The 21,936-nt window shown below is 49.3% G+C and overlaps 2 protein-coding genes and 1 long non-coding RNA gene across 3 annotated transcripts; all 3 read left to right on the forward strand.

Annotated features, from left to right (window-relative positions):
- The first annotated feature begins 11,929 nt into the window (after positions 1–11,929).
- LOC105914979 (receptor-like protein kinase HSL1) lies at positions 11,930–14,082 on the forward strand. Its single transcript, XM_012848234.2, has one exon. It carries the CDS (start codon positions 12,100–12,102, stop codon positions 13,501–13,503), a length of 1,404 nt encoding a protein of 467 aa, XP_012703688.1. The 5' UTR covers positions 11,930–12,099; the 3' UTR covers positions 13,504–14,082.
- Positions 14,083–15,543: 1,461 nt separating this feature from the next.
- On the forward strand, positions 15,544–17,261 carry LOC105913968. Its single transcript, XR_002679009.1, has 3 exons — positions 15,544–15,760; positions 15,896–15,984; positions 16,418–17,261. It is a non-coding gene; the product is annotated as an uncharacterized LOC105913968 (long non-coding RNA).
- Positions 17,262–19,336: 2,075 nt separating this feature from the next.
- On the forward strand, positions 19,337–21,835 carry LOC101754757 (3-ketoacyl-CoA synthase 11). The gene is made up of 2 exons (XM_012848229.2): positions 19,337–19,488; positions 19,949–21,835. The coding sequence occupies exon 2, from the start codon at positions 19,960–19,962 to the stop codon at positions 21,511–21,513; it is 1,554 nt and encodes a 517-aa protein (XP_012703683.1). The 5' UTR covers positions 19,337–19,488; positions 19,949–19,959; the 3' UTR covers positions 21,514–21,835.
- Positions 21,836–21,936: the final 101 nt, after the last annotated feature.

The raw sequence follows: 21,936 nt of genomic DNA on the forward strand, positions 1-21,936 counted from the left end.
TGACGCATGCACGGCCTACCGTACTCTTAACCAAAACAACTGCCCAAACCTTGGGTCTTACACGGTCAGCGCCGGTGACAAGGCAACCATACGTCTCTCCCTATAATAACTAGCCGGTTCTAGCAACGTCTTAACGAGCGCGGTTAGCAACCTGCAGAAAACACCACACACGAACCTTCCGTGCCAGCACCCACGAAAGCGTTCCCAAACATTACCGCTCACTATAGGAACGGCACCCATGCGTTTAAGGCTGCATGGACAGCACTCAACCGTGGAAATAGGCTCCCTTGAATGGAACCATATAACCCTTCGCATACTCGTGATGCGGAATCGGCACACGTATGACAAACGTGGCGAAACAACCGTGCCGATAGGTTAGTTGGAATCGAACCGTACCAACCCTCGTATGGAACGCATACGGAACCTGCGCACGTATAAGAGACGTGGGCGAAAACAACCGCGAAGATAGGGTCCTTTGAATGGAGCTCCCTATCAACCCTCGCATACTCGTGATGCGGAATCCGGCACACGTATGACAAACGTGGCGAAGTGCTGGAAGAGTTAGCAACATAACCAAGTACTTATTAGTCACCTAAAACAACCCCAAAATCCCCTAGGGCCTCTCGCACTAAGTCATCCTTAACGACCGTACGAGGTTTTTAAAAGTTTCTTGCAACTTTTATCCTTTTCAAAGAAGTGTTTAGGACTCGTTGGGTTCTCTGAGTGCTAAACACGGCTTTGATACCAGCTGTGGCGGAACCACCTCAGATTAGCTTGATTGAGCAAGGTTAAGTCGCCTAACATGCGACACTCCTGCTCAAACTGAGCTAACACGGGGTGCCGTCGGATTTCGTCCGATTTAACCACTTAACAGGATCGAGTTTAGCAAAACCCACACGAAGGTGAGTGGTTACAGAGAATACAACAAGTCCACTGAGTTAAACAAGTTTTACCTATTTTAGTTCAACCATAAATTCCAACATCAGAGTTTTATGAAACAAAAGAACAACAGGGAAAACACTAGCGGAAGACTTCGTCGGGGTCGGATATCCGGGCGAGGCTAGCCAGAACATCACTGAGTCCTCTCCTCGCCGTCCGAGGAGGGGTCCCACTCGACCGTCCAGCCTGGCGGAAGCTGGGGTGGCCAAGCACCAACCAGAGAGGGGTCGGACGCGGCAACTTCACCTGAAAACAGAAGCCACAACAAGGCTGAGCTACTAAGCTCAACAAGACTTAACCGATAGGAGCAAGGACTACTCCTCCCTCTAGACATGCAAGCTGTTTGGCTGATGGGGTTTGTTTGCCAAAAGCACTAAGTAACCCTATTTCAGTTTTAGCTCCGGTTCTATGTTCATTTACCATTCTAGGTTGTGCAACCTATTCTAAGCAATCATGGGGCCAAACAAGATATGTAGACATAACAACCACATTGCCATCATCAGATTCCTCAATTACTCAGGGTGACATAGCGATCAAGCAATCTCAAACTGTGAGAGGCAGACGAATCGATTCGAGTTCTTTAACCATGCATGGTGAACCTAGCCTCACGACATCCGCGCACCCGGAGGTCGCTTCCTGTGTCGGCCTTCCCCATCAATCCCCTAACCCGTGTCGGGCCCATTTCCTTTGGTGCAAGGTTCCATAGACTCGGCCTCTGCCGTCCTGTGACCACACATTGCCACCACGTGCGACAACCAGCAGGGGAAACTCCGTTCCAAGAACAATGGGGCGACCGCTCACGTCTAGGTTCAATCCGGTACTAGGCTTCCTCATCCCATACTAAGTATGAGGCTAGTACTTTCAAACACTTGATCACGAACACCACCACTGTCGGGCCTTAGCAAATTTCATAGACAGATGGGGCGACCATCCGACCACCAAAGAGTTACCCAAAACCCTGCCCCGTCCATCGTCCTTATAGTTATAACAGGAGAGTAAACATGCAACTCCTATAACTCGCGAGTGACAGGGAATCACTCGACTTTTACCGTTTTCCTAGTTAAGCAATGCAGCTACTCGGTCCAACAGCTAGTGTTCAGATCATGGGGGATAACTAAGGCATGCATCTAGGGTTTCAAACAACTCATATACGTAAATGCACAAGCATGTTACAGAAGGCATGCGCAAGTCTGGTAAAACACGTAGGACTTTGATGCAACCGGGGCTTGCCTTCAAGCAAGGAGGACGGAAACTGCTTGGCTTCGGGGGCGACTTCGGCTTCGGAGGGCAGGAGCTCGGCTACAGCTTCTTCTTCGGGTGCCGGGTGAAGCTCGTAGACACCGTCGGCGAGGTGCAGCTCTACACGAATGCAATGCAAGGGTTAGACGGTTAGTTCAACAGCAACACTGGCTCGCCTGAGCCCAGAAACTCGCGACAAAGAGCAGGAGGTGATGGTGGTTCGAGAGCTGATGATGATCAAAAGGTAAGGGTAGGAAGGAACTAGTGGTCCGATCCTCGAACTAGAGGATGTGAGAAACTAGGGGTCCTTAGACGCAAGCGCTGAAGGGTTCCCAAGTTTTATACATACACCCTCAAGTTGAAGAAAAAGATCACAGCCAAGCTCTCGGGCGAGGCGGACAAGGGCCGGCAGAACAGACAGGGTCGGGCGAGACGGAACTGGGGTCGGGTGGATAGGAGGGGTCGGGCGAGGCGGACTGGGGGTCGGCAACTCACCTTCTTCCTGAAAGGAAAGCTTGGGGTCGGAAAGAGGCAGACTTGGGCGAAGGGACTAAAGCTTCGAGCAAGGGCTAAGACTGGTAATGCTCCGGCGGCGGCGCTGCTTCTTGCGGAACACAAGAGAGCTCTTACGCAGCACGGAGGAGCAAGCTGCTGGTGACTTGGAGGAACTGAGGGAGAACCGGGAGAAGAACTCCTCAAGGACTGGGTGGGTGGCTCTAGAAGCTTGAGCAAGGAGTAGGAGGAAGCTGAAGGCAACAGAGGCGGAGGGAACTCCGGCGACGGGGCATTCCTTTTATAGCTGCTGGGGCAGAGGAACGGAAACGGCGCGGGAAGAGAGAAGGGGAGCGGCGCGAAGGCCGGGGAGAAGCAATGGAGTGCTCTGCCGTGGCGGCGATTGAGCAAACGGGGCGGTGCTGCAGAACTCCGGGGGTGATGCCAGCGATCATTGCGTTCTGCCGTCAGGGCGGCGTAGGGGCGGGTAGACTAGTGGTTGAGATTTGGCGGAGAGCGGGCGTCGTCGTGCGGAAGAGGCGATGGAAGTGACCGGTTAAACGGCGCTAGACTCGAGGGCGCACAGGTGAGAAGACAGGCGGACGCGGGCGCGGGGGAGAGCGCGGAACAACAGATTGTCGGGCGGCGTCTGACAGAGCGGGGAAAGGAACTGTCGCGGCCGCGGTCGGGGTTGGCGGTGGAGGAATCGTCGTGTAGCGACGACCGGGCGGTGCCACTGTGGCTGGAAGGGACGGAAAAGACGGGCGACGTCGAGCTCTGGGGCCGGGATCTGGTGGCGTGATGATGGGCGCGGGAGACGAGGTTCTGCAGAAAGGGGTGCAGAGGGCTTCCGCTGCTATTGGGGAAAAAGGGCGCGGGAACCCACTCTGTTGCTTGCCAGAGACAAAACTGGGCGATGGCGTCGGAGAAGACGAGCCACGCGGCAGGAAGGCTCTGAGGCGGTCATGCAACTCGAGTGCGGCTGGCTCGGGGGATCTGGAGAAAGATCTCGCGGGTCCACCGGTGGATAGATCGGACGGGTGAGGAAGATCAGCAGGATCCGACGGGGGACTGAGCTCGCCGGGGTCGGGATAGGAGCGAGGTGGGAAGGGGTTGGATCTCAGGGGTCGGGATCGGCGGAAAACTGGGCACTTAGGTGCGGTCAAGCAAAACAACTGACTAAGGTTAAGGCTGCGATCAAGCCTAACTGGGAAGGATTAGGGGTCGGTCGTTACATTCGTCCACAAGGAGGTTTAAGATTAATCTATCTTCTATTTTTTTGTTATTTGAAAAAACTTATGTTCTTAAATATTTTTATTTATTTATGTATGAGTGTTTTTTTATTTATTTTGCTATAGTGTCTAGGTAGTTGTCACACTTACATTACATAGACATTTTTTTCAAAACGGTTGGATTATGAAGAGAGGCGGAGATATTGCATCTCTTTTTCAGAAACACGCAGCAAAGAAGGCAGCAACAGCTGCTGCTGTTTCAAACACTGTCACATCTCCAGTTGAAAATTTTGCGGAAGAACAGAATCAAGAACAGGATGGAGTGGTAGTTGAAGAAATCACAGATCCTGTGCCCTCACCTCCGCAACCACCCGCATCACAGCCACCGGTTTATGACATCAATCGCCTTCCACGAGATCCAAGTGAAAGGCAGCCCATTGAAAGTTATCATGTTAATGATCAAGATGCAATTCGAAGAGCATATATTACTAAAGGTCCATTCAAACCTATTAATCATGATTTTCCATCAAGAAAAATTGGAGGTAGGGATTGCCAATTCAATTTTGTATGGATGTATAATCATGAGTGGCTTGAATATAGTATCAAGAAGGATTCTGCGTTTTGCTTTATATGCTACTTGTTCAAGAAGGGTACTGGGTCAAATACATTTATTGTTGGTGGATGGAATAATTGGAATATAGGAAACAAAGCACTTCTCAAACATAGTGGTTCTATGGCACACAATGCAGCTCAGGAGAGATACATTGGTTTTATGAATCCCAAGGTAGCAATTGATTATCGCATTGAGAAGTGGATTGATGAGGATCTTCGTCTTTATAAGAAAAGGTTGACATATTCACTTAGATGTATCAAGTTCCTTTTGCATCAAGGATTGGCATTTCATGGACATGATGAAAATGAAGAGTCTAGCAACAGAGGAAATTTCATTGAACTTTTGAAGTTTCTTGCAGGAAATAGTGATGAAGTGAACAAGTATGTCTTGAATAATGCTCCAGGTAATTGCACCTTAACTAGCCCAAAGATACAAAAGCAAATTATTCATTGTTGTGCCATAGAAACTAGAAAGAAAATAATTGAAGAACTTGGTGATGAGCCCTATGCAATTTTAGCTGATGAGTTTAGTGACATATCACATAAAGAACAACTAGCTCTTTGTTTACGTTATGTTGATAAACTTGGAAGGCCTTGTGAACACTTTATTGGAGTTGTTCATGTAGATGATATTACCTCTTTGTCACTTAAGGAAGCTATTGAGGGTTTACTTGTTAGTCATGGATTGACTATGACTCAAATTAGAGGTCAAGGTTATGATGGGGCCAGCAATATGAAAGGAGATATCAAAGGGCTAAAAACATTGATCTTGCAAGAATCACCTTCTGCGTATTATATTCATTACTTTGCACATCAACTCCAACTAGTTCTTCTTGCTGTTGCCAAGAGAAATATTGATTGTAAGAGCTTTTTTGATCAAGTATCTATCTTGTTGAATATTATTGGAGTTTCTTGCAAGCGTCATGGTATGCTTCGAAATGCTATGCTTGAGAATATCAAGAAAGCACTTGAGTGTGGTGAGCTTGAATCGGGGAGTGGATTAAATCAAGAGATGAGTTTGCCTAGGCCTGGTGAAACTCGATGGGGCTCTCATTACAAAACTATATGCAACATCATTACTATGTATTCCTCAATCCATGATGTGCTCATTGATCTTGGTGATGATATTTCACATAAGGATGATTGGACAAAGATACATTTTGTGCTTGGAGCATTTGAAACCTTTGAGTTCATTTTCTTTGTGCACTTAATATTTGTTATTCTTGGATACACAAATGAGTTATCCGAGTGTTTGCAGAGAAGGGATCAAGATATTCTTAATGCAATCTCCCTTGTTAATGTGGCAAAGAATAAAATGCAATAGTTAAGGTCTGATGGTTGGGACCACTTCCTTGAGAGGGTCACCTCTTTTTGCATTAAACATGATGTTGAAGTTCCTGCTATGGATGGTGATTATGTGCCGTATGGAAAATCAGCAAGGTATGCCCGAGCCCGAAACCAAACAAATGATGACCATTTTAGAAGAGAAGGATATATTGGTGTCATTGATCAAATTAGTCAAGAGCTTGATAATCGGTTTGATGAGATCAATATGGAGCTACTTTCGTGTATGTCAGCCTTCAGTCCTTCCAATTCATATGCTTCGTTTGATGCACAGAAGATACGTAGATTGGCTGAATTTTATTCTAAGGACTTCTCCAACAATGATTTGCTAAAACTTGAATTGCAACTTGATAATTATATTAATGACATGCGACGAGATGATAGCCTCAAGGGTCTAGACAACATCGTTGATCTCTCAGTTAAGCTTGTTCAAACATGGAGGCATAAAGTATATGATATGGTTTACTTGCTTCTCAAATTGATATTACTTTTACCAGTGGCAACAGCGAGTGTTGAAAGAGTATTTTCTGCAATGGTTAAAGTGAAAACAAAATTAAGGAATAAGCTCGGTGATAGTGTTTTGGATGATTGTCTAGTCACATTCATTGAGCGGGATATTTTCTTCCAAGTGGATGAAGAAGATATAATCAAGACATTCATGTCATTCAAAAAACGGCGGGTAAACAAAGCAGACAAGTAATATTGTAAGTTTCTTTTATGCTATATTTCGAACTATTTATATTGTGATTTGTTATTGTTTCTAGCTTAATCTTTAAATTTATCAAATTGTAAATGGTTTTATTGAATTGCATAAAAAATTTTTCAGCATACCCTATGGTAAAATTCTAGGTCCGCCACTGGACATAACCTGTGCTGTTACCCTGATACCCTAATGATCATTAGTGTTTTTGACATGTCTTGGCCTTTGCTTCCGCACTATAGGAGACATTGATGTTGGGTGACACCTTATTTTTCAATCTGCGTTTGTGCAATTCGTGCTGATTTTTGGCAGAAATTGGCACTCCACGTACGTTGTACGTGGTATTGGTTTCGACGTGTGGCTTGGTCTGTTGCGGTTGCAACATTCCTCGGAGCATCTCCAATTCGAACTGCTGGTTCCTCTGAAATTTGGACCAGAGCTGACACAAACACAATGGCTCGGCTGTGACTTGCACAACTCTACACTTGCTCCTTGCACGAGAAGGAGCCCCACGGCCACCAGTTCGTCAGGCCACGAGTGTGCTTCCCTTGTCGATCTATAAATGCAGGCACGATACAGAGATCGCCACCCTGCGTGAACGTGATCCTCCCAACCCAAACCACAACCCGCCCGCCCCCAACCAAAACGAAACCACCACCCTCGAAGAAGAACTAGGACAGCAGCCGGCCGCCATGGCGAGGAAGGGGAGGGCTCGGCCTCGCACGAGGAAGGGGAGGCCTCGCACGTGGAGCAAGGTGCACAAGTGCGGCTCCCTCCTCGACCTCCAGGCCCTGCTGACCGCGCACGGGGCGAAGAAGCGCCGCGGCGTGAGAATCATCGAGCTCACCTCCATCCGCGACGCCACCGTCGTCGGCAATCTCCTGCGCCATCAGGAGGAGGTGAAGGAGTGGGACGTCATGGGGACGAGGCGCCTCCAAGCCCTCGCCGACGTCGACGACCTCATCGGCACCTCCGCTGCGCTCCTGGGCCAGGCCATCCGCCACATGGAGATGGAGGTCGGAGCAGCGGCCGCGATTCCCACCAACGGCCACGCCGAGCCCCTCGTCCCCGCCAACCGCCCCGCCATGGAGGACACGGCGGCATTGGAGCTGGCCGGACGCATGCTCAAGGCGGGAACGGGCCTATCCGGCGAGCCGATCGTCCCCTCCGCCACCCTGTTCAACCTCGCCGCCCGCGTGCTTGACGACGAGGGACCCTATGGCGACTTGGACCTCACCACAACCGTCGACGGCGACGAGGGCACCGGCGCGCACGTGACCACCACCGCCATCGGCTTCCGCGCGGAGGGCCTCGCCAGCGTCACAGGCCCCTCAATCCGCGAGCCCGCCGCCCGCGTCCTCGCCGACGACGACCACGCGACGCCCATCCAGGTTGCACAGCGCACGGTGCAGGCTGGAACGGGCCGCCGCGAGCAGCCCCACGCCCCCGCCCAGGTCGTCGCCGGCGACAGCCCCTTGCGCCACGACGTCGCTAACTTCTTCGATTCCCTCCTCCGGTCTGGAACCGCCCTCCGCCACCACAGGCTCCGCACCCCTTCCATCCAGCGGCCGGTGCAGGGTTTAGGCGCCCAGATCGAGGACTTGGGGATGGCGGTGCTCACATCGCGCCACCCACCAGCAATGCTGCTCCAATTTCTGTACACGGTGCAGGCTTCTCTGAACAAGCTGTGGGATTCAGGTGTTTCTCCCCGTCAGTTCAAGCGGCTCTGAGTTTCGGCTGAATCGAGGATTGAGTTCTCTGGGATTCAGGTATTTCTCCCCGCGCCAGTTCAAACGGATCTGATTTTGGGGTGATCGCGGATTGCGTGCTCTGGGGTTTAGGTGTTTCGCCACGCCAGTTCAAACGGCTCTGATTTTGGGGGGTGAATCGAAATTCTGTGCTCGTGAATTGCCCGCGGTGTTTGGGCTTTAATCATCTTGCTTGTGAATCGAAGTGCTTGAGATTTTTCGGCTTGCTCTTGTAGTTTTTTGAATCTCAAGTTGATTAGATTGATCTGTTGAACAATCTCGTGGTCCTACTGCTATTTTCTTTCAACTTTTTGCTGTTTATATCATCATCAGATTGCTCCCCTATACTGAATTCCATTGACCGTTCATCACAAGGGCAATCATAAAAGAAGACAACAGGATGAATTTTACAGTACACTTTTTGAATTTTACAGTACATAATGCAACACGTAAATCCCATAGAATAGTTTTCACATTTTCCAAGCACAGCCAAAGCTGCAATTGGCAACATCCAACTGGTAGGGGGTGATGACACTACCATACATCCTAGACAAGATGGTGTTAGGAGACCTCAGTACAAAACCCCACAATTTTCGCACCCCCTTGTGCTTTACATGAAACCAACTCATAAAATGCCTGGGCACAGCAGACTTTGGAAGCAACAGAAAGAATACAACGTCTCACCACACAATTTCAGATTCTCACAGGTACAAAAATGATTTACCACTGCCCCTCGGCCAGCCCATCCTTAGGATGGTGGAAGCCTTCAGTCTTGTGGGCATCATCATTTAAATTGACCTTCAGCATCTCATTTGCGTTACACCCAACTGCCAGATCCCGATGCAGTCATAATCTGATCCTGGCGCATAGGACTTGGCGACAGGTGCAAACCGGAAGAACTGGATGAGGCTATCGTGCCCTTTGTTACATGCTGTTGTCAACAAACACAAAACACTCAGCAGTTCTTATGGGGAGAGTTAGGCATATAGCTATGCAAATAATTAACTGCCATAAAAACTGTAACAGAATGAAGATCCTGCTGTTGCATAAAGTGAATAAATTTTGTTTAAAGTTTCTTCCATCATATTCCTGTACTCATTGAAATAATGATGCCCATAGGTTGAGTTTCAATACACATGTGAATAGAATTAGCATATGATGATCCCATATGAAACAGAACACCCTAAATGTAACTGGCAATATGAGCTACTTGCTTGACCGCTGCTCTGAACCAGGTGGCCACCTAAAACACACTCTTCTTGCAGTACCAGAAACGCAACTTTACAGAAATGTGACGATAAACTATTAAGATCTACAGGCAACTGGTACTAGCTAACAGAGAGGTAGCCAAAAGAAATAGCACAAGAGGTTGGGCTCAAAGCATAATTTCATAAGTAGCTACCAGTTCCCAGTGAAGTAGCAGGTAACATGAGGAGCAGTACCAATTAATTCATTTCCAATAAACCTTTGAAACAAATAAGCCTACCTGTTTGTTGACATGCGAATAAATCAAAAAGACACCGACATGCATTCTCCACTGGTGACAGATTTGGTTCAAGAGAAGCTGACAGCAAAGGGCGTAATAAAGCTCTTGACAAGCCCAAAGCTGCAGGATAACCGTAAACTATTTTGTACGAAGTGAACATATACATTTCATAGCCTAGGCTTATAGGGTGTAATCTAGACAGCTAGGTCAAGTTTTGGTCATGTTCTATTTTGTTTCTTAGGCTAGTTCTTTTTTTTTTGAACTATCTCTTATATTTGGTCCCCGTATGAGAGAGGGAAGCTGTATGGGGACCTTTTTTCTCTCTCTAATACAATGAAGCGCAGCTCTCCTGCGTTTTCTAAAAAAAATATACATTTCATAGCATTACCAAGCATAGAAATACACACTTGAGCCATGAGTGCACTGGTAATAGGTCCATTGGTTTTAAGTGTTTGGGCAATTTTTCCACTCCTTACATCCCATAACCCATTAAGTGGCCAAACTAATTGATCAAGCAGAAAGAAGAATATAATCTTAAATTCTGACAAGGAACTCTGTAAAGATACAATTTGTTTACCGCTGTATAACACTAGGGGAACTCAGTAAAGATGTAACTTTAAGTGGAGTTCTACAAAACTATTGAGAAGGTTCTTGGAAACTTTTGGTGGCAAATAATTAACTTTATCAATTCAGATTCATATATCCAGCAAACTAGAGTCCCTGATGCATGTGCCAAATTGATTTGTGTGTTTGACATACATTGGACAGTCACATTCTTCAGAGTTCAGAGGCAGCCTGTGCAATTCAAATGAGAGTGGATGTCCAGAATGGACACATAACACGGTAGAGCATCATATCGTAAAGAATTAGTGAATAGTATCTATGAATCTCATGGTGGTTTTATGTGATGTATAGTCACACTCATTTGACCATCCAACCAGGAAAATCCACTCAACTGTCAGCAGACCACTCACCCAGAAACTCCAAGTACATCCAATCAGATTTCATAACCAACTTCCATAAACCATACATCACATACATGCAGCAACGAATGGCAAAAGCCAGTCATTTTAGGTTCTCTGCACAATTTACAATCCTAGCCAAACAAGTTAAATGAGAATACGAATTGCAGTCATTTCTGGTTCAGTTTTCCATCCTTTCTTGCTCTTTTCTTCCTTGGGTCTGACCTACAAGCAAAGATGTAGGCTTCCACGTAGGAAAGAGCCTTGACCAACAGGTCGCTCCTTTAGTTGAAGTATCGGGCCCATTTGGTCTGACCAACGCACCGGCCACGTTCAACAATTTGATGAACATGGTATTCAAACCACTGCTGAGAAGGTTTGTACTCGCGCCCTACGGAGTTGTACAAAGTCAGCAACCGTTACCTTTTCGCACAACACTTAAATGAGTCACTGACTGGTTTTTCCTACTGTCTAGAGAGTAGAGACTGATTTCAGCCTTGCACCACTGTAGAATCTCGCCTTGCAAATTTCTTCCACTGCCAGCTCAACCGTTCACTCATGACAACAGCTTGGCCATTCAACAGTTACTCCTCCGCTGCTTGCTGCCGATGCTGACGCCGGAATAACACAAACACAGACGCCTCATCCTTTCGTCTCTGAATCTGATGGAGACGCAGATTAGACTTGGAGAGATCTTGCCTTCGGGAGAAGCTAGCAGAGCACCATACGCGAGTCCGTTGCCTGACATACAGGGCAGTGCGAATCATTATATTCGTCAGAGTTTTTCACACGCGAAATCACGCCTGGGGACTCGGCGGCGCTCATGGTCGATCGACAGGACGGTGCTGCATATATACCCTGCTTGCTGCTTTCTGCTGGAAAGAAGCGACATATATGTAAAGCACACAAAAATTAGATGGAACAAAATCCAAAACGTTTGGAGAAAGGCGAACACAGTAGATCAGGCAATGATCTCTGTTCTTGTGAGCAGCATCTGGCTAGCAAAAAATAAAGCGAAATTTTTTTCATTGACTGCCCTGCCTCATAACACTAGTCTTGGTCATCAGTGCGGACGATGATAATTGATACACTCTTATCAGCTGTTGATGATCTTGGCCCCAAATCGGATCTAGAAGCATAAATTAGTTTTCAATCAGAGTACCTTTGACTCATAATTTAGTGGTGACTCACGCGCCAAGACTTTGACTAATGGGTCGTTAATCCTTGTCCCATTCATCGCACGCCAAGAGCCCACTGGCTACATCTTATAAGAGTCTGAGGAACCACACCATATCCGAGCCTCAAGCTCACACACACACGCACACTAACACTAACACTGACAGAAATGGTTCACTCCTATCTCCTCCTCCTAGTGTTCCTCTCTTTCATCTCCAGCTCGCCATCCATGTCGCAGACCAACTCCAGCGACTATGAGACACTCCTAACTGTCAAGAAAGCCTGGGGCAGCCCTTCTGCTCTCAGCTCATGGATTTCCCAGAACTCTTCCTACTGCAGCTGGGCAGGGGTAAGCTGCAACAATGGCCGAGTGACCAAGCTCTCCTTTCAAAATTTCAACATAATCAATCCGATCCCAGCTTCCATTTGTAGCCTCAAGAACCTGTCCTACCTAGACCTTTCCTACAACAACCTCACCGACCAGTTCCCGACGGTGCTCTATGGCTGCTCGGCTCTGAGCTACCTCGACCTGTCCAACAATCTCTTCTCCGGTGCCCTCCCGGCCGACATCGATAAATTGTCGTCGGAGATGGAGCACCTCAACTTGTCGTTCAATGGCTTCACAGGAAGCGTGCCATCAGCAATTGCTGTCTTCCCCAAGCTCAAGTCCCTTGTTCTTGACACTAATAGCTTCAACGGGACATACCCGGCCTCGGCCATTGCAGAGCTCAACGAGCTCGAGACGCTAACTCTAGCAGATAATCATTTCGCGCCAGGCCTGATCCCTGATGAGTTCAGCAAGCTTACCAATCTGAAGACGCTGTGGCTGTCAGGGATGAGCCTTACTGGTGGCATCCCCGACAAACTCTCGTCGCTCACTGAGCTGACCATGTTGGCTCTGTACAGCAACAAGCTTCACGGTGAAATCCCGGCATGGGTTTGGAAGCTTCCGAAGCTTGAGTTCCTGTACCTTTACGCGAACAGCTTCACCGGTGGGATTGAGCCCGAGGTCACGTGCTTCAAATTGCAGCAGCTCGACCTGTCTTCGAACTTGCTCACCGGAACGATACCGGAGGCGATCGGCAAGATGAAGAACTTGACAATGCTCTATTTATACTACAACAACCTCACCGGGTCGATTCCTCCGAGCATCGGGCTGCTCCCCAACCTCGCTGAGATCTGGCTATTCAATAACATGCTCTCCGGACCCCTCCCGCCGGAGCTCGGGAAGCACTCGCCACTCGGCAGCCTGGAAGTGGGCAACAACTTGCTCTCCGGCAAGCTTCCAGACACCCTCTGCTACAACAAGAAGCTGTACGACCTCGTGGTGTCCAACAACAGCTTCTCCGGCGTGTTGCCGGCGAACATTGGGGATTGCCACACACTGGACAACATCATGGCGTACAACAACAACTTCACCGGGGAGTTCCCAGAGAAGGTATGGGCGTTACCTATGCTGACCATTGTCATGATACAGAACAACGGCTTCACCGGCACTCTGCCCTGTGTGATATCCCCCAACATGATACGGATTCAGATGGGGAACAATCTGTTCTCCGGTGCCGTGTGTTAGAGATATAATGTTTTGTAATCTTGTATACCACGAGATAAGCTTTGGCCGGTGTTGTAGTCTATCTAGGAGATAGAGTTTGTTGTAATCAGAATTGAAGAGATTTTGTATAGTTTGCTTAGAGATCAAGGCATATCTCTAGGTGTCTATATATTGTAAAGCTCCCTATGCAATTACACATCTTCAATCAACACGCAACCGTCGCACCCAAGGATCAGGGTTGATATTCTCCCACGCTTTAACGCCTCTGAAACTTTACATGGTAATCAGAGCTTAAGATTGATTCCATGGCATCCAGTTCAAGCACCTCCAACCCACTGCTTGGCGTTCAGATCACCGAGAAGCTTGCCAAGACCAACCACGTGCTTTGGAAGGTGGAGGTGCTCACCGCTATACGTGGTGCGCGTATGGAGGGTCATGTCACCAGCAAGGCCGTCGCTCCAGTTGCTGTGATCAACAAGAAGAAGGCCGACAACACTATCGTTGCTACGCCAAATCCGACGTACGAGGAGTGGTATGCCTGGGACCAATAGGTCCTAGGGCTGATCTTCTCATCGGTGGGGAAGGACATCCTCGCCTAGATTGCCGCTGCAAAGACAGCGGTGCAGGCATGGGATGAGGTGGAGCGCATGTTTTCTGCCCAGACTCGTGCCAGGACAATGAATGTGCGATTTGCACTTACAACTACCAAGAAAGGTAACTTGTCCATTGTTGATTATTTTGCCAAGATGAAAGGATACGCAGATGAGATGCTTACTGCTGGGAAGCCTATGGATGATGAAGAATTTGCCTCCCACATCTGCAACGGCCTTGACTTGGAGTACAACCCGATGGTGACAGCAGTTGCCGCAAGAGTTGAGCCGATCTCGACCCCTGAGCTCTACTCTCAACTGCTCAGTTTCGAGACTCGTCTTGATCTTCAAGATCCTCTGCTCATGTCGCCAACAGAGGGGGTCGGGGCACACCCATCCGATCAGATTTCATAACCAACTTCCATAAACCATACACATACATGCAGCAACGAATGGCAAAAGCCAGTCATTTTAGGTTCTCTGCACAAATCAGACGTTCACCGACCAAACAAGCAGGGGAGACGTAACCTGGACTGTTCCGACCCAGGTCGCCGCGATGCCGCCTTTGAACCCCGCATGCCGCGTCTACTGCATCGGTTAAGCCATCGAGAAGTAAGAGCAGCAAGAAATTCCAGCCTCCACCTCCATCATCCATTGGTGTACTGAATACTGAACCTCACTAGTATCAGCCAGGTACAAGAAGGGATGAACGAGACAAATAGGGGCGACGTGCTGACGCCGTCGACCTGTTCGAAGAAATGGGTGAAGGAGTGGCAGTCGGACTTGTCCACGCCTTCCTGCGTTCGGCGGCCGGAACATCCCCGGCAGCCGCGAGACCGGCTGCTTTGGCACCGCTTCCCTCCCCCTCCATCCCCGGCCTCCCCCCTCAGCATATTCGCCGCCCAAGGCTCCAGGCGACGCCGCACTGATCCCCTCCGCCGGACCCCGGACGCTATGCGCGCCGCGTGCCTCCATCTCTGTGTCTCGCTTGGCCAACGCGATGCCCCCACCCACCCACCCACTCATGTCCGGCCGCAAGCGAGGGTCCTGTCTCGCTGGTGTCCGGAGGAGGAGGATAGTGTCCATGACAAGTGGACCCCGCCAGGTTCCCAGGCTCCAGGTGCAGAGAAGCACCCACTTGTGAATCGTGTGATTGTCATGCGAATCAGCTTTTGATTGTTATGCATCCCACGCCGAAAAGCGACGCGTGGCGTGCAGGCACGGCTCCGGCTATTTTGCAAAAACGCCCTCCGGTTTTGTAGGAATCGCAACTCAGTCCAGCACATCCAACCCTGAGCGTCTGGCACTAGACAATGCCCAATGGGGTGAATTCATGAATTCATCCTCATTTCTGTAAACTGTTTATGATTTGCAATATATCTTTGAAGTATAAAAAGAAAAAGTCCGAACGGGCCCAGCCCAAGCGTTGCTGTGCGGCTTTTCCTCCCCCTCTGGCGGCGGCTCGTCGCAAGTTGGCTCCGAATCGAAGCCCTGACCTGCCCCGTCAGAGGAAGGACTGATCGGGCGGAGCAAAGCAGAGGATTCCTCGACTCGATCTGGAGCGACAACGAAGGTGCCGTGGTGGTAGTGGTACGGCGCCATGGGGGTGCCGCTGTCGTTGAAGCTACTGATTACGCCGCAGGAGCGGCGGCGCCGGCGGCGTCACAAACGCATACTCCAAGCTCGCAGTAAACCGCCTCCTCCTGTTACCTCCGTTCACTCGTCGGCGTGGTTTGCTCCTGTTTGCTCGATCGTGGGCTACTGTGCTTATCCTAGTATACAAGTACAATCTGTATTGCTCATGGTGTATTGCAAACTTGCAGATGGATCGATCACTTCCAGGTCTAAAGCAAAGAAGGGTAACTCTCATCGTGGTAACAGATTGAGAAGTTTAGGGCCGGACCTGCCTGAGGTACGGGGTGAAACTTTTAACAGATGAAAGAATAAAACACTAGAGCTATGCTAGCTAGTAGATAAAATTCACAAACGGACCTCATACAGTACTTCACTACTTTGCTACTGTGGTTTGTAACGAGGTGAGTTTCGTTGCATGGCAGAATTGACATTTGGCAACCAATATATGATTGGAGAAGATGTGATTGTAGAAAGGTTTTGTTGCTCCCCTCCAGTGTGTTTATAGGAGAAAGATGCACTTCTATAGTTGAATGATATCGTCAGAGTCGCTAATCTAGGCAATATTTCCCAATGCACTACCAACCTCTTTCTTTGATGCTGAACACTTTATGCAAACAATGCACAAAGCACCGAATGGTCCTATATGGTTGAAGTAACAATTTGCCTTAATAGCCCCAATGCTGCTCAACTATCTTTCCATTCTTGTGCAGGACTTCTGGTGCCATATGCACTCCCTATTGCCGATCTAAGATTCTGCACGTGCTGCTTCTGTATCTCGCACATTCTTACGCTCATGGAGATGCCGTCCCAACCTTATACTCACTAAGGAAACACTGTGCTTGAAAGAGTACGTGAGCGGAGAGGGTGATATAGCAAGGGCTTTGACGCACAAAATTGACCAGATTCTGAAAAACCACTCAGGCACTGGCGTCAAGACACTTGAGCTTGATCTATCTGAATGTTGTGATCTCGACGCTTGTTATCTCAACAATTGGCTTCAGGTTGCTATTACTCCAGTGATTGAAAACTTCACCTTTTCGCCGTCTTCAAAATGCCAGGAAGAATACAGCTTGCCCCGCTCACTTTTATTTGGACAGAATGGAGGGTCAATTCAGTATCTTCACCTCACTTGTTGTGACTTCCATCCACGGCTGACATTGGTTGCTTGAGAAACCTAACAAAGCTTTATCTGAGCTACGTGCGTATTACAGGGGAAGAGTTAGGCTGCCTTCTTTCAAATTCTCTTGCTTTGATGCAGTTGGAACTCGAGGATTGTAGTGAAATAATCTGCCTAAAGATACATGCATGCTGGAGCAGCTCAGCTGTCTGACTGTTTCTGATTGCAGTATGCTGCAAATGATAGAAAGCCAAGCTCCGAACCTCACCACCTTCGACTTTGAAGGTGACAATCTGGTACAACTCTCACTCCAACAATCATTGCAGGTGAAGAACCTACTCATGGAATGCCATTTAGAGGAGAACTTTCTCTGTTACCCTGTTACCAAGCTTCCATATATGGTGCCAAATCTTGAATCTCTTACCTTATCTTCAAATGGTGAGGTATAATCTGAAACTCAATATTATTAGATACTTGTGTGATGACATTTATCAATATTATTAAGTGAAATATCTTTATGCAGAGGCTAAACGTGTCAATGGTGCCTGTCAAATTCCTATACCTCGAGTTCTTGGAAATTTGTTTGGATGGAGATCTTTCCCCAGGATATGATTATCTTTCTTTGCTTTCTTTTCTCGATACTTCTCCTGTTTTGGAGACTGCGTAAGTCATTGTTCTTCAAGCAAAGATATCTATTATCTGTCATGAACTGATTGTTCTAGTGACCTTAGTTTGTATCCTTTGCAGCCCATCTAGGGCTCAAGGCCATCGAAAGATACATTGTGGGGAAAGTTCCCTCTGCCGTTAAGCTAGATGTTCGGGAGCCTTGCAGCCGGTGCCATACTTCAAGTTGGTTGAGTAACTCTTACTCCTAAATCCTAATGTTGAAGGAACCGACAGTTTAGCTACGTAAAACGCTTGTTTATTGAAGTTACCGTGACTTTTACATGTAACATGTTCTTTCTCCAAACACACGGCTTTATTCGATGAACATTGTAGGCGTGCCATACCTGAAACGCACCTGCTTGCTCGCTTATCCCATCTACACTGAATGTCAATTGCTAAAGATTCAAGATAATATAAAAATGATATAATGTCAATTGCTAAAGATTCAATATAATATAATGTCAATTGCTAAAGATTCAATATAATATAAAAATGACTTTGAGTAAAATATATTGTTGCAAATTTTATACTACACCGAATGTGTATATAATTTAAATAATTAGTTATCAAAATTTGTAAAGTTTGACTTCTTCCTAATCAAAATACGCCTATAATTTGTGAATGTAGGGAATATCTAATGGTTATCTTCACTCGGCACTACTTTTCATACAACAGGATTAATGTTTTGGGTAATAGGTGATTAGATCAACTTAATCAAATCTCCACGGCTACATACCATATCACAGAACCATCTCTTTTTGCAAAAACTTGTCTTGAATTGTTAGTCACAACTTGTGCAATTTTCTAGCAAGAAAACGTGATGACCATATTCTTAATTTCAAAAAAGAAAAGGGTGATCATATATATTCATGCCACAGCGCGATCGGACAAGCAGGCGACGTAGCGCGATCGGACGGCTAGTATTCCTGAAGAAGCTTCTTGTCCGACGTTGGAATCGTCCGTCCTGCACCGCACGTCCTTCTCCCCTCTCCTCGCGACGTGTCGTCGGACGATACCCTTCCTCCTAGTAGCAAGTTGAAGTGGTGGTCCCCACCTGACTACGCTGCTGGCTTGCGCCGGGCCGGTGCTAGGTAGCCGGCCGGTCAAAGGTTCCCAGTACCTGCTTCTAGAACGGCGGCGACGCGGCTCCACGCGCGCCGAGGACGTGTGGAAGCTTCCGTCCTGTTCCAGCGTTCTCGAAGGCCTGCGCTGTGCTGGGCCTAGTCATAGCGTTCTCCTTCCTTCCTTCCTTCCTTCCTAGGAGCATACTTGTCAGAGGGACCGGGGACATACTAGGCCATGTTTAGTTACTCCCAACTCCCAACTTTGACACTATGCAAAAAGAAGATTCCCCATCACATCAAACTTGCGGTACATGCATGGAGTACTAAATGTAGATGAAATTAAAAACTAATTGCACAGTTTTGTTGTACTTTGCGAGACGAATCTTTTGAGCCTAATTAGTCAATATTTGGACAATAATTCACAAATACAAACGAAACGCTACAGTGTGCTACAGTGCTGTAACAGTAATTTGACACCTCCCAAATTCCCCAACTAAACAAGGCCCTAGTCGCACGACTACTACTGTCTCTGTTACCAGAGTTTGATTTCACATCGGCTACTGTTGCCTTATTCCCAGATTGAACTCCTGCTAATCCCCTCCCTAAACTCCTGCTAATCCCCTCCCAGAAGATGCAAATTTCAAATCAGCGCACAAATACTCAACTGGCAGATGATACACCTCGAGACGGCCGGGCCGTCCATCGGTCAACGCCCAGCGTACGGCTGGCGTGCCGCCGCTCGTGCGCCCGGGCGAAGCTGACAGGTGGGCCCACGCGCCGCGGTCTCTTCTATTAAACCCCAGCTCCGGCAGGCGGGGCCGGGGCGGACGGCTCTTCCTTATCGCTCCTCTTCCTTCTCGCGAGGAGACCTGGTTGGTTGGCTGGTTCCGATCGGGGGGATTTGGTACCGTCCGTCGCTCGCGCCCTTCGATTGGTACGTATCGAGATGCCTTTCCTCTAGTTCCGTGATCGCGCGGCGCGTTGATCCGTTCTGTTCCTGTTGTTTTCTTTTTCTGTACTTCCCTTGAGATGCCCGTGTTCGTGATTTGGTCTGAGCTCACAAGAGAGATTCGACGTCTTGATTAGTTCCATCCACCCAGTTAGTTTGCAGTGATCTCTAGAACCAGACTGTCGTATGCCGTGCAATTTCTTGGGAATTACTCTGTTCTTCCTCCATTTCTTCTCTGAATTGCTGCCGTTTTGCACGGAAAGGCAGAAATTACCGCAAATTTAGTCCAGACCTATGATGTTTTTTTTCCTTTTTTGGTTGAATCTTTTGGTCATTTGTTGACTCGATTTTGGTAAAAATTTCAAGAGAATCCATTGCGTTTCTGTCATCCAGATTTCTGCGTTGCAAAATTTCCGCGTTTTTCTGACCCAACTCTGCGTCACAGGGGCCATCGCCATGGACAACCCGGCGCCGGCAACAAATGCCGCCACCGCGGCCGCCTCGCCGTCGCGGCGGCTTCCGGACTTCCAGCAGTCGGTGCGGCTCAAGTACGTGAAGCTGGGGTACCACTACCTCATCTCCCACGGCATGTACCTGCTGCTGATGCCCCTCATGTCGCTCGTGGCCGTGCACCTCTCCACGCTCTCCCCGCGCGACGTCGCCGACCTGTGGGCGCACCTCCGCCTCAACCTCATCTCCGTGCTCGCCTGCTCTACGCTCCTCGTCTTCCTCGCCACCGCCTACTTCCTCACCCGCCCCCGCCCCGTCTACCTCGTCGACTTCGCCTGCTACAAGCCGGGGCCCGAGCTCCGGTGCTCGCGCGACACCTTCATGCGCTGCTCCCGCCTCACGGGCTCCTTCACCGACGCCAGCCTCGAGTTCCAGCGCAAGATCCTCGAGCTCTCGGGGCTCGGCGAGGACACGTACCTCCCGCCCGCCGTGACGCGGGTGCCCCCCAACCCGTCCATGGACGCGGCGCGCGCCGAGGCACGGGAGGTCATGTTCGGCGCCGTCGACGAGCTCCTCGCCAAGACGGGGGTGCGGCCCAAGGACATCGGGGTACTCATCGTCAACTGCAGCCTCTTCAACCCGACGCCGTCGCTGTCGGCCATGGTGGTGAACCACTACAAGCTCCGCGGGAACGTGGTCAGCTACAACCTCGGCGGCATGGGGTGCAGCGCCGGGCTGCTGTCGGTGGACCTCGCCAAGGACCTGCTCCAGACGCACCCGGGGTCGTACGCGCTGGTGATCAGCACGGAGAACATCACGCTCAACTGGTACTCGGGCAACGACCGCTCCAAGCTCGTGTCCAACTGCCTGTTCCGGATGGGCGGCGCCGCCGTGCTGCTCTCCAACCGGCGTTCCGACCGGCGGCGGGCCAAGTACGAGCTGGTGCACACCGTGCGCACGCACAAGGGCGCCGACGACCGGTGCTTCGGCTGCGTGACGCAGGAGGAGGACGGCGAGGGGAACCTCGGCGTGTCGCTGTCGAGGGACCTGATGGCGGTGGCGGGCGACGCGCTCAAGACCAACATCACCACGCTGGGCCCGCTGGTGCTGCCGGTGTCGGAGCAGCTCCTCTTCATGGCGACGCTGGCCGCGAGGAAGCTGCTCAAGATGAAGAAGGTGAAGCCGTACATCCCGGACTTCAAGCTGGCGTTCGAGCACTTCTGCATCCACGCCGGCGGCCGCGCGGTGCTGGACGAGCTGGAGAGCAACCTGGCGCTCACGGACTGGCACATGGAGCCGTCGAGGATGACGCTGCACCGGTTCGGGAACACGTCCAGCAGCTCGCTCTGGTACGAGCTCGCCTACAGCGAGGCCAAGGGCAGGATCCGGCGGCGAGACCGCGTGTGGCAGATCGCCTTCGGGTCCGGGTTCAAGTGCAACAGCGCCGTGTGGAGGGCGCTCCGGTCGGTGAACCCGGCCGAGGAGACCAACCCGTGGATGGACGAGATCGACAGGTTCCCGGTTGATGTTCCGAAGGTCTCCAAGGTTTCCAGCGGCTGAAATGCGATGATCTTTTGCCCTGTTCGTCGTTCTGGTGATTGGTGCTATCACCTGGCATTTGCGCAAACGAGATAGAGCTTACCATTGGATTTCGTTCGGGGAGTTTGTGATTGTTTGGAGTCAGGAATTGGTGGGGATTTGTCATAGATCATCACATTAGGCGGTAGTAAGGGCGATCGACTTCTCTGACTCTTGAGCTCGGATTTATATGTAAATTTTGTTGTTCTGTATGGCACTCGTTTATACAGTTGATTGTTCTTAGTTCTGACACAACTCTACCATCTCTCGATTTATAATACAATGGAAGAAACTTTTGATGGAACCAGCTTCATCTCATCCTGAACCAAACATTGTAAAGGACATGTGTCATGTGGCCGAGCGTCTGAAACAAGTGGAGCGTCTGAAAACGATCAAGAGGGTTCG

Source organism: Setaria italica, chromosome I, assembly GCF_000263155.2.
Source record: "Setaria italica strain Yugu1 chromosome I, Setaria_italica_v2.0, whole genome shotgun sequence".
NCBI classification, from domain to species: Eukaryota; Viridiplantae; Streptophyta; class Magnoliopsida; order Poales; family Poaceae; genus Setaria; species Setaria italica.